This window comes from Cydia amplana, chromosome 8 (genome assembly GCF_948474715.1).
Source record: "Cydia amplana chromosome 8, ilCydAmpl1.1, whole genome shotgun sequence".
In the NCBI taxonomy this organism is placed as follows: Eukaryota; Metazoa; Arthropoda; class Insecta; order Lepidoptera; family Tortricidae; genus Cydia; species Cydia amplana.
The window spans coordinates 3,587,331-3,600,195 of record NC_086076.1 but is presented as its reverse complement, the minus strand read 5'-3'; the positions used below and the strand labels follow the sequence as shown (position 1 = coordinate 3,600,195).

The window sequence follows — 12,865 nt, the reverse complement described above, 5'->3', positions numbered from 1 at the left end:
ATTGACTAGTTGTAGCAAAATTTATCTCAAAACGCACATACTACTCCAGCACAGTTTTGTAGCAAATTTTGTTTTCAGTAGGTATTTTTGCCCTACAGAAGGTACATTCCTGCTAGGAGATAGGTTTAAATAACAAACCGAATCCCACAAGGGCAGAGACGCGAACACAGCTAGTAAAATATAAACGTACCACTGGTATTTTGGATTTTTTTAGGCTATTCAAATTTCAAGCTTTAAACAAATATATTGCGTTCAAAAGTTAGCTCTAAATTGTAAAAGCTCACATATTGAAGTTAATTCGCATAGGCTCGCTTGTTTCGACTGAAAAGCCGTACTGCAATGATTTGCATCCATAACTTCATAAGCAACTATGCCTTTACTATTGCCATAATCAGAGATTATGGCATAGACTTGATCAGTGGATTTTAGCCCTTATTGTACACAAAACAAGGTGCATACACGCAGTGATAAGATTTAATAGAAGTTAGTGAATAGAAGTTATTCGTCTCATGGAAGCGATCGTATAGTGGCCGAATTATAAAAGAGAAACATACTGAGATAGAGTGCTGAAGTGAAAAAAAATGTTGCTAACAAAATAGGATTTTTTGTAGTATTTTTACAAATACTAGCCAATCTATTACAAAATATGTGGGTGGGCGAAATGAGCTTTATTAAATTGAATATAAGGCTTTAATCTATTTGATTACGTCTACAGTTTATTTGATTATTTTTTGTAACTAAAATTAGTTATACAGGGTAACTTTCGTTACACAATAAAATCAAATAAATTGACATCATAATTTTTAATCTATCCGCGTGAAAAGACCGTATTTACTTCGTAAGGACTCTATTTCAAGCAAGTTTTTGGGTTCATTTCAGCAATCTATTTTAAAATTATCTTAGCAAAATAATATCACATCCGACTGCAACCGGGTAAGTACAGGCGCCATCACATATATCGGAGCGGCCAAGGTGTTCACAATATCTGAACACGCACTCTAACGCCCTGACAATAGAGTCGTGTTCAGATATTTGTGAGCACCTTAGCCGCTCCGATGTATCTGATGGCGACTGTACCATGTCTATACAACATGATGTTTTTATCCTCTTGCAATTAGGGGAACTCTGTAAATATTTAATTGAGTGTTAAAATAGCCAATTATAGACTCTATAGATACAATTTTAATTGAATAAGCCGTGGTTTTAAAATGATTTTAAGTCTGTAGGATAATCGGTAAAAATTTCATGTTGTATATTAAGATTGGGAAGCGGGCATAGTTTTTGTGTTATGTACCTTTCGATAGTAATCAACGTTTAGGTAGAAATATAATAAAAAAGACAGAAGAAGAATAACAATTTTCCTCCGTCTATATGCATGTTACAGAGGTCATATCAGTACGATGTTGGTACGTCAAACGTATAGTTGTATCGATATGATATAGTGCATCGTTTTGTAATACGCTACAACCAGCATTGAGATAGATCGCGGCATTTACCTTTACCCTGTTTTGATTATAAGTAAAAAATTACAAAAACTTAATGTAAGGTCAATACGGGTAAGTGTGACTGGCCGTCACATTTTCCCTGTTTACACATTCATAAGTATGCAACTAAGCACACGTAGCTAATGTATAAACTCGCAATAAACACTAAGCAATGTTCGATATTAAACTTTCGTGAGACATATTTTAAACTGTTTATACGACAACGGTTTCACTCACTTGAATTTTTAGTCGCTATTGGCGACATGTTTCGGGCCCTTCGGGGGTCCTTCCTCAGGCTCGAGTGCTCGCGGCGACTGCACGAGCTGAGTGCACGAGTTGCAGTCGCCGCGAGCACTCGAGCCTGAGGAAGGACCCCCGAAGGGCCCGAAACATGTCGCCAATAGCGACTAAAAATTCAAGTGAGTGAAACCGTTGTCGTATAAATTAAGCAATGTGTAAACAGGCCCCTTTATGAAGGCCAGTATCCACACTTACCCGTATTGACTTTATAGCTATTTTCTTTAAATAAGAAGGGTCGTAACCAAAACTATGCACATGCTTCCCCAAACTCATATAAGTCACGCAGCTACAGTTTAGACGGCGATTACATATTCCCGATATCTCTGCTATAAGAAGACAGACATTTCTGCTTTTGCTTTTAAGTCCAAACTAATATATTATCTCATAGCTCTCACAGAGGCCTCAAAACAGCAAAAGATAAAGTTTATTTACAGTATAGTTTCCTAAGTAAAACACTTATGCTAAAATTCCGAGCTAGCTGGGTCGAATGTATTGACAAGATTAACTCTTCATACACCTTGCTTAAATAATTTTACTGTATAGGTTTTTCTACGTACATATGTGATTAATCTGGTCTAAACTATGGCTGCGAGATCCTCACTACTCATACATACATACATACACTATACAATAATCGCGATAACAACGAGTAAATGTTGTGCGACACTAAACCCAGTGAGTTACTTATACGTTTGCAAAATGTTTTATTCGTTAATAGGCTAAAACGTTGCATTTACACATAACACAGTTAAACACTTACTTTAATTATAAACCTGTAAAAATAGGCAGAAACAGCGTGATTCTTTTATTATTTCTTTATTTACTGTCCTCTAAAAATACGCATTTAAAAATCTCGTAGGGTAACCTCACCCAATGTGGACTCTAGCAAAAACTGGCTGCCATTATCAGGCCCTAGAACGCACTATCAGAAGATTGATAATCGTCGCCATCATAGCAGAACCCCATTGATTTCATTGTAACATAGTATTAATTATGAAGTTAGATTTATAAATGATTTGTGGCCTAATAAACGTACGATACACGAGCCAACGAGAGATGAGGTTGCAATTTAGTTAAGTTTACGTAGTGGCACACACAGGTGGTACGACCAATATGCTACAAATTTACGTATAAAGTGTCATTCAATAGAACTTGCTAAGCTAACTATGTAAACAAACCGCCATACTAAAATTGACACTGAATATCAAATTACTAGTAACTTTTGTTTACATAGTTAGCAAGTTCTATTGAATGACACTTTACAGAAACACTATACTTGGCCGGTTCTAAATGACTGAACCTATTTGTTTTTTCGCGTCGAAGTAAGAAAAATCGTCATGTCTTATGTTACTTCCTAGGAGAGTTAAACTCTCTTCACTAGTTTGTGATTTCAATAAAATAGATACATTTCATATAAATGGTTATAAAGCAGTTGTTCTTACCGCCTAAGCCTGTATAATGTAGCAGCTACGTATAAGCGCCCAGTTGTGCGACTCCACCCCTCACAGTTGCTCAATGACAAAACGTCTGCTTTTCGTGTTCGATTAACTTAAGATTTTGGTATCCCTCTAATCTGAATGTTAGAGTAGTACCCGCGTTCCTGATAGGCAGACTAGTTACTAATGTGAATTTTTTATCTTTATTTAGGCCAGTGCTATCATTCAGGGTGGTTACTATTAGTCCCCATTTCGCCGGTAAATACCGGTAACGGTATCATCTTGGGTCGTCCCATTCGTTTTTCGTCAAGTTCTTAAACTAGTCCTATTCTGCTTTCGTCACATTATACATTCGTCACAATCATCAGTGGCTTTCAATGTAGAATGAGCGACGAAATCAGAATAGGACTAATTTAAGAACTTGACGAAAAACGAATGGGACGACCCAAGACGATACCCCGGTAACTATTTTCAATTAATACCGGTAAATACCGGTCATCTTTTTTAGCATAAATAGAAGCGGGGATAAATAGGAATAGCCAATGATTTCTCGCAAATACAGCATTTATAGATGGCTGTCTAGTCTGTGCGCTTCCAGTGTTATATTTAGGCATATTAGTTATTTCATTTCGTATAGGTATTTAGTACACTACAATATTCATCACATTTTCTCGTGTCATAATAGGCTGGACGCTTCCATATTGATATTGGTTTATGTATTTGCTTGTTTGTATCACATGTGACCTTAAATATGTACAAGTTCTCAATAAGAGTTCATTAGAGCAACAAGTTATATTTTACTTTATGCAAAATGATTATGTATATTTATGTCAAGCGTGTATCTGAAAGCGCACGGGCATAGACAACAGTTCAGCAATAAGAACTGTAAGTTGTGTTAGGGAAAATAATTTTGAAGACACGGTACACGAACCCTATGCTAACACGCAGAAACTTATTTAATTTTAGCATACATAAATACTAAAAATAGGGTAAATGCATTTATTGGCAAATAGACTACTTTTTGACAAAATTGTTGAAATCCTAGTGGTGCCAATAAATGGATCCCCCCCTCCCCCCCTATTATTCTGTTTGGTTACAAAAATGTTTAAAAACTAGTCCTAAAATGGACTGGCATTTTAGGACTAGTTTTTAAACATTAATTGCCAGTTCTCATGGGCGAAGCTAAGCCGCAACGGAAATATTTGTGTTCAATTTTATAATTATTTATTGTCTCACTTGGTAATAATTTGTCTCACTGGCTACATAATACTGCAATTCAGTTTTAATGCATAATTATATCTAAGTCGTTGTGTTGCAATATTTCACCTAAAGGTTACAAATATACATTATTTTAGCAGCTCCCAAGATAGATTCGTAAATAACATTTGATTTTAATGCTTTATATTTTGTTTTGTGTAACGAATTATAGCTTTTTTTGTGTATGTTTTGTGATACAATCAATTTTAGATCAATAATCTAAATAGGTAAATTGTCCTTAGATGAAATGAGCTTGTAAATATTTCGATCTGGTTGTTTATTAGACTACAGCATACATACTGCTTATTGTGTCCGACTGTTGAAGTGAAATAACCACCAGTTTTTAGTGGAAAGTAAATTAAAATGGTTGTTTTATAGTGTGGTTGAAATTATTTGAGATGAACGTTCAAATCTACGTTCCAGAGGTCTAGACAAGATGACTAGAAGAAACTCAAAATGAATAGAAAGAATCTAGCAGCACATGGTAAGTCACGTAACTATTTCCATTTAATGATTGTCACCTTGTCTAGGCCCCTGGTTTGTTAAAACCATATTTCTAATTATAATGGCAGTTGTAACAAATAATTTCAACTACCTTCCCACGTCCAAACTGTGAACTGTCACTTGTAAAGTGATTTTATCAGTATTGTGTGAGACGGTGAGATTGTAATAATAAGAGACCGTCCGCCGTGGACCGTCGCGTCGCATAATCAACACGTAGACTTTTTAGATAGTATGTTTGTGATAATCACAGAAGCTATCATCTGTACAGATGTAGTGCATAATTGTTTTCCATCGCATTTTCTCGGAAACTTTCGTATTTGTCATGTTATTCATTCAACCTCACTTTTTGTACCGAGACTGACTGAAATAGTACATATACGTATTCGTACGTTTCCGTGAAAATACGATGGAAAATAAAAATGCACTGTCTGTAGAGCGTTTGTGTATAATATAGTAGCGGGTAATTTGTAAGTGAAAAGCTATATTTTGTTATTGTAAAACGAAATGCGCCCTCTAGTTTGCCATACCGCAATCCTTTCGTGCTCCCAGCCCGTATCGTTTCTGTAGCGTGTTGCGATTAACGATGGAATATTTTGCAATATATTAATATAATTTTTTTATTCACTAAGTGATCGTAAAATAGAGCTGTATATTATCCAGATGTTAAATATTATTATTTCTTTCTTAATGTTTGAACTAAGCATGTAAAATTTAAAATAATAATATAGAATAAAAGATGTTATGATAATTAATTACATAAAATCTTCGTTTGAATCTCGCCTTTCCTTTTTCCTTTAACTGCTACTTAACCTAAACCTACTGATGTGCAAATTGCGGAAAGTTTCCAAAAAGTTGGCAAAGTTCTCGGAAGTTTTAGGAAAAATCACAGGAAACAAAGGAAACTTTAATTTAAGGAACCTTTCGATTCCGATATAAATTTGAGAAGTTTAAAAAAAATTCCAACGGGAAATTTCGCAATTTTGGAAACTTTCCGACGGCACCTCAGTAACGTCATCCCTTCCCGCCGCCTAAACTATAAATAGTGTAGTCTTAAAAATATTTTTGGTGTATAGATATTTTTGCAGCCGGGACAAAATACTTACCTTAGGCATTCCGACGTCCACTTACTATAAAGTGGATCATACGCTTGTTTGCAGTCTACGTAGTGCTGCAAAAAATTTCAAAGGTAGGGGGGAAAATCCTTGTAAATCGTCTTGATTTACAAGGGGGTGCCCGAGCCTCCCGACTGCCCAATGGTCCCCTACCTCCCCTAATCATTTTAACCTTTTGGACGCCAATGACCGATATATCCGTACCGTAGGTTCAACGCCAAAGACCGATTAATCGGTCACATTTCACAGAGCAACATAGACCTACGCATATGCATAACAGTTCAATTTCAGTTTTGACACTTCAATGATGTGGCGTTTGAGTGACAGCTTTTGTGTTTGACACAGCTCACACGGCGTGGAAAAGGTTAAGGGAGATGGTAGGTGTCTTCGAATATGTCGAAACAAAAGAGCGTGAAGCAAAAAAGCAGCTACGCCCTTCTGAAAAGAGCTCGAGTTGCAAGAAAACTCATATTTTATCGTAAAATATTAACGTATAATTATCTGTATTTACAAAAATATCTATTCATACAACTCAACATCGAATATACATTTAACACTAATTTCTTAACTATTTAGTACATCCGTCTTTACTCTGTTATGATTAACAACTCAGTCTTAGAGCGGACACTCGTGGAACGTGTTTGGGGCTTTTCATAAATTACGTCATCTATTTGACGATTTCTGACCCCTCCCTAAAATCATACTTCGAATGACCCCGTTTCCTCTTACGTCATGCTACCATCATCCGATGTCCAGACCCCCATCCCCCCCTATGACGTAATTTATGAATAGCCCTTTTAGTTGAAGGACAAACATAACCCTTTGACTAACTACAACTGACGCGCGCGGTTACAGACCAATATCAACCTTCGTGCACACCGATAAGGTTCAAGATGACACGCCGCACACGATAAGCGTCGCGGTCAAAGGGTTAACCAGAGACCAGGCTATATAAGGACTGATAATGTACCTCAATTTCTGTAGATAAGCCCAGACTGCAGTTTGCCCTTCACTTAACGTCACGCCATCTAGTGAGCGCTCTGGGTGAGTAAAAACATGGCGTTAACAGTAATGGGGCCCCAACTTATTAGTTCAGTAGTTGTCTGGTAGAAGCATCTAACACATAAAAATATACATATAATGAACGATTCTTAAAATATAGATAATAATAAATTCATTGTTGCAATCGGGCTAAACAAAATGTTTGTAGTTCTGCAAAAAAGTGGGAATATCTATTTGATGCTGACTGTACATAATGAAATACTGGTAAAGCCTTAGTTGCGTTTGTGCAATATACAACAAGATAACATGTAGGTAGGTAGGTTCATTATTATATACATATCCCCACTTAATAATACCGTTAAAATGGGAACTCGAAATAAAAAAATATGTGTATTAACAGAGTATTAGCTTGTTATTTTCCTGTAATAAAAAAGGTGCTAAAAATTACTGAATACTCATGGACTTTATGTAATATAAATCGCCTTTCCAATTGCAACAAATCATTTGTTATATAAAAAATAACGCTCTTTGACTACTACCGTTCGTTCACAGCCATAACTAAGAACTAGAATCATTAACTTTTTCCATATTTTTGTAGTGTAAACTATAATAGCGACAGTAGCGACACTTAATGGACCGGACGTTTTTTGACGCTATGGAGATTAGAGAGTTTTCGTTATAGAATGAGAAATTCAACTATAGCCAAGAAATGTCGACGTTATAGGTAGTGATTCGTTATACCGAGTGACGTTATATGGGGTTTACACGATTAACCCTTAATCGACAGAGTCGTAAGTTCAAACCTCGGTGCTCAATAGTAGCAATGATTCTGGTTAAGAAAAAAATAAAAAAGCTGGTTAAATAAACAAAATACAAAATTATGTCCAGTATTTTGGACGTTGCCGAATTAAGGGTTAACTTAGATCTTAATTCGTCCACAATGTAATCGATTCTTTTATGGTACGATCATAAAGCCATCGTTTTAAATGATTAGGTACACAATGAAAGCCAATTTAATCTGCAAATTAAGTCAAGCCCTTAATTATATACAATTTTAATAATATTCATCCTTAGAAGGATCGGAACCGGTTTTTTGCAAAAACTTCGAAATAACCATATATTTCGAATTATTTCATACTCGAAATGTAGGACTCAGTTGTGTGTTTAGGTAACGACTTCGTATTATTAGATTGCCCAATTAGAAATGGAATAATTAGCAAAGAACGAAATAATACCGTCTTCGTTCCCATACAAAAAATACCGGTATCCGATCCCTGTTAGAAGCTTATAAAATAAAATTACAACTTGGCCAGAGCATATTGCCAATGAAATATGTCAGGCGTTATCTATTTCTAGATAATTCATTATTAAGTATATACCAAAGGTAAATAAAATAGCATATCTGTTTTTGGAATGAGTTGATATCAACAATAAATATTAACATGACACTTACTTAAACAACGATTTTAAATTAGATATCTAAAATATTTACGTATAAGTTTTTCCAAACATAACATTGGAAGTACCTATCAAGTAGGTACAGTCAGTGATTCTTAATAAGTAAGTACATTGCAATTAATAATTGAAACATACCATGTCATAGTTACTATAAAAGGTACATAGTACTTGCATTTATTACAATAGGATATTTAACTTTAAAACCCGTTTCACCACTTTTTAATACAAATATTATTATGAAATTAAAGGATTATTAATCAGGGGCAGTCGATTCAAAATCCAAATAACAGCAAAGACACATCGTTTCGCAAGAAATATTATAAATTATAAGCAGAGAATAACAATATTATAGTGAGAGAGATTTCAGCATTGGGTATTTGGGTACTCGTTAAGTCAAAATTAAATGGCTACTTTTCTAATGAATTTAGGTATGTATGTATTTAAGATGTGTCCATGCAAACTCGCTGGACGGTTCTAAATGCAATATGTACCTACCCATAATCTCCAGACAGTAAACAATTCAGATTTAGATTTAAAAAAATATTTCAAGCGGGAAATGATATCGTTATTTTGACTCACGAGAATTGCTTTCCTTTTTAAACATTGTTAGCTTTTTAAAGTTTGAGATACGCAAAGACGATGCGTCTTCGGAGGTCAGACGTACACTGGTCTGGTTGCGAAGTGATACTAAGCTTCGTGAAACAGGGTTGTTCTGTTAAGCGGCTGCTATTCATCAAAACTTAAACTGTAATATTCCTCGAACCGAACATCGATTATTGTCATCGATACTAACACTATACTCCCATCCCTTTTGTCTCAACACTTTGTCCCCAAAGTCACTTTAACACTAACGTCACTAAACTGAATAAAAATAGATAAAAATTCTTAAATGACTTAAATCCGTTACCGTTTAAACTTAAAATCGTCTTTGCACTAGACCGGCACTTTATCGTCTACATAAGCGTCCATTTATTTTCCAGACACTGCACATTTAGGGCTCATTTAGACGATGCGAGAACTCGCATGCGAGTTTCATAACATTGCGGGTTTTGATCGGTCGGTTGAATTGGACGTAACCAACAGTCCGCAATGTAACTAAAATCGCATGCGAGTTCGCGCGCCGTCTAAATCAGCCCTTATACTGTAATCTATAATCTCGTAGTGAGCGTTACACAGGCGTGGAGTTTGTATTGAACTACGCAGGTTGCGCGAGTTTCATTGAATGTCATCGTGGTTGCATTTGGCGGTAGGGCCGGTAGGTTATACTTGGTTATACCTATATCTTCACGCTTTTGATGCGCGTTACGATGACCAGCCACCATGGCATTTTATTAAAACATCTCTGTTGTAATTATTGGAAGTAAACGCAATAACAACGATCGTGTGTTGTCGATCGTTATCGTATTTATGACCCGGAGCCTACTAAGGTATATTAGACACTTAGATAGTGGCGATCCAAGTAATTTCTTTAGATGGTGTGAGATTAATTTTTATTTCTCATGAGAGCGTCCGGTGCCCATCGCACCGCTCACACGTCGACGTAGACCATGTGGTGGAGATGCTGGGATACATGTGGTAAACTACCAGCGGTTAGGCCACGGCCACGTTTACCGCGTTAAGCGGTCAGCACCACGGCGCCCCGACGTGGGTAGAGTGATCCCTGATCACCCCACAAGATCGGCGCTAGCGGCCATCAGAAGCAACACCCGTCGTGTCGCGCTTAACTCGCCTTGAACTCGAAACGGCTCGCTCACACGGGACGCTCACGCTCCCTTTCGACAAGTTAGTTGAGGTATACCACGGTAGATGGCAGCACGTGCGGTTCACACCGGCCGCCACTCCTGGTCCCGGGGCTCGCGCTTGACGTGGTAGTTGAGGCAGGGCTGGAAGTTGACGTGGATGGTGACGGGGTGCAGCGGCGCGGCCAGGTGCGCGGCGCGCGCGTCCAGCACGTCGTAGGGGCCGAGGTGCCGCGCCAGGCACGAGTAGTCCACGCTCAGCGGCACGTAGTACTTGCCTGCGAGGAGGATACCGTGTTAATGTTGTGGCCGAGAGAAAACTTCTAATACCACTAAACTAAAGCTGTGATGTCAAAGGTAAAATCTAGATCTATAGTTCGTTTTCTTCAGCATTAGAAATAAGGTAAACAATCTTGACGTGTCTTTTTATTGAAAAACACGTTTTAACCCTTAATTTGACTGTGTCCGGTGTGGCGGTCAACTCATTTGAAAAAATATGACAGCTTTTCGTGAAATTATTTACTATATTTTCACATGGCAATCGATTTTTGAATTTCTGCGGATGGGTAGAAAAATATAGTTGAAGTACCCTCAATGTCATTATATTAGTTAATCTGTAAAATGGCACCGCCTCGCACGTCAGTTGTTTTTACCAAGGTATATATGCGTTTATCTCTGTTATTTTCCAAAAAAACGAGTCAATATGAATCAAAATAATAATCTTTGTTATATAATTGAAAGGAACTAATATTATAAAATTTCATTTTATTACTTTGTCATTCTCTAAACTGCCGCGAATCAGTTGTCCGTTGCACCGGACTTCACCAAATATGCTGTAAACGATGTTTAGTAATATTTGTCCGCAGTGGCGGACTCTGCCAATGACACGGAGTTTAACTTTACTAGTATAATAAATTTAACTTTTATGAATGTATAGTTTTTTTCGTGAACAAACTCACTTCTTTGCTAAGACTTTTTGTTTACCTTCCAACAGCACAAGGTGTTAGGCCGCTCAGCTAAGATTTTGGCGCTCATACCTAAAGAACATGCCGAATCTGAAGCAAGTGAAGTTTCTACTCGCGAAAATGAAGTGCTTGATAATTTTGACGCTGACTCATATTTTTCCTCATCAGCATCGTTGTCATCCTCGCTAGAACGACTGAATATTTCAAATAGTTCTGAAAATGACCATGAACTTATGTACAACAATGTTGTAAATAGTTATGAGGTACATACATTGCAGGATGTAAATGTCCCATTAACACCTATTATGCGGGAAGTAATTGATCAAGAAAATTATTACTGAAAGGCATCGCCGGAGTTGGTCTACATTTTGCGCGAATGATACGGCATATTTTCTGTGGGAACTATTCGTCGTAATCGATTGCGAGGGGCTGATGAAAAACTTAGTACTATCGAGAAGGTGCTGAAAAAGAAAGCCCGAGGTAGTTTTTCCGAAGTTGTCTGCAATACCAATAAATTGGCGATACTGCGTTGGAATGATAACAAATGTGTCACCTTCATAAGTTCATAAGTCATGCTTATCTATCTAATACTTTTAAACGAGCAATTCTTGCATATTTATTTATTTATATGTATATATATTTCGGAGATTTCGGGAGCGGTTCTAACGATTTCGATGAAATTTGCTATATGGGGGTATTTGGGGGCGAAAAATCGATCTAGCTAGGTTTTATTTCTGGGAAAACGCGCATTTTCGAGTTTTTATATGTTTTCCGAGCAAAGCTCGGTCTCCCAAATAGTATCTCTATAATATACAGAATTCCATTTAAAAGTCGAAGGTGGTACTTGAATATCTTCTTGACATACCTATGTATAAACAATGGGTGGCTTTTGTATAAAAAAAACTGTTGCTCGAAAAATCTAAAATCAAAACCACTAAAAGCCTTCAGACTAGACTTATATACAGCTTTGACTAAGTCTAACAGGTCAGATCATCGTGAAAAAAATGTGGAATGTACTGTCAAAAGGCCAGTTGCAGCTCGTCCAGCTGACTCAGTGCGTTATGATAATATTGGACATTTCATGAGCACCAAATCTGAGGGTCGCTGTATGTATTGCAACAAAAAAACAGTTGTATACTGTATAAAGTGCAATGTCAGATTATGCTTCGTTACAGGAAAAAACCCCTGAAATTGTCAACTACATTTTCACACAAAATAATGTATATATTTGAATTTTGAAGTTTATTTTTAATTTCTAATTATTTTTTTATTTCTTTGGCAATGTCCGTCTCGGCGGACATCTCCATTTGTCTATTATATTCCAGGAATTTGGCAGAGTCCGGTGTAGCGGACATAGTTTTTCTCGGGATCTGGAAAATCTAGATTTTTATTTTTATTTTTTGGAAGCTTCTGAAGGTACAATTATTCAATTTTATTAGCAAAATATATAAATTTCTGTTATCAAAGTCTCTGCCAAATTAAGGGTTAAAAATAAATAATGGCAAATATGTAACAATTATGAATCTAATACGTTCATTTATATTCTTCTACTCATTTTTAAAAAGCGTTTTTCAATTAAAAGACATGTCAAGATCGCTTACCTTCTTT

The 12,865-nt window shown here is 36.6% G+C and overlaps 1 protein-coding gene and 1 long non-coding RNA gene across 5 annotated transcripts in view; one reads left to right on the top strand and one right to left on the bottom strand.

Moving 5' to 3' along the window:
* Positions 1 to 4,992: 4,992 nt before the first annotated feature.
* On the top strand, positions 4,993 to 5,755 carry LOC134650498 (uncharacterized). The gene is made up of 2 exons (XR_010097043.1): positions 4,993 to 5,264; positions 5,436 to 5,755. It is a non-coding gene; the product is annotated as an uncharacterized LOC134650498 (long non-coding RNA).
* Positions 5,756 to 10,367: 4,612 nt separating this feature from the next.
* The window catches only part of LOC134649966 (transcription factor cwo), a 47,699-nt gene continuing 45,201 nt past the window's right edge, over positions 10,368 to 12,865 (bottom strand). For all 4 annotated transcript variants that reach the window (XM_063504773.1, XM_063504774.1, XM_063504776.1 and 1 more), the window contains one exon: positions 10,368 to 10,570. In XM_063504773.1, the coding sequence (XP_063360843.1) occupies positions 10,377 to 10,570 (194 nt within the window). In that variant the 3' untranslated portion in view covers positions 10,368 to 10,376. The remainder of the gene's footprint in view (positions 10,571 to 12,865) is intronic.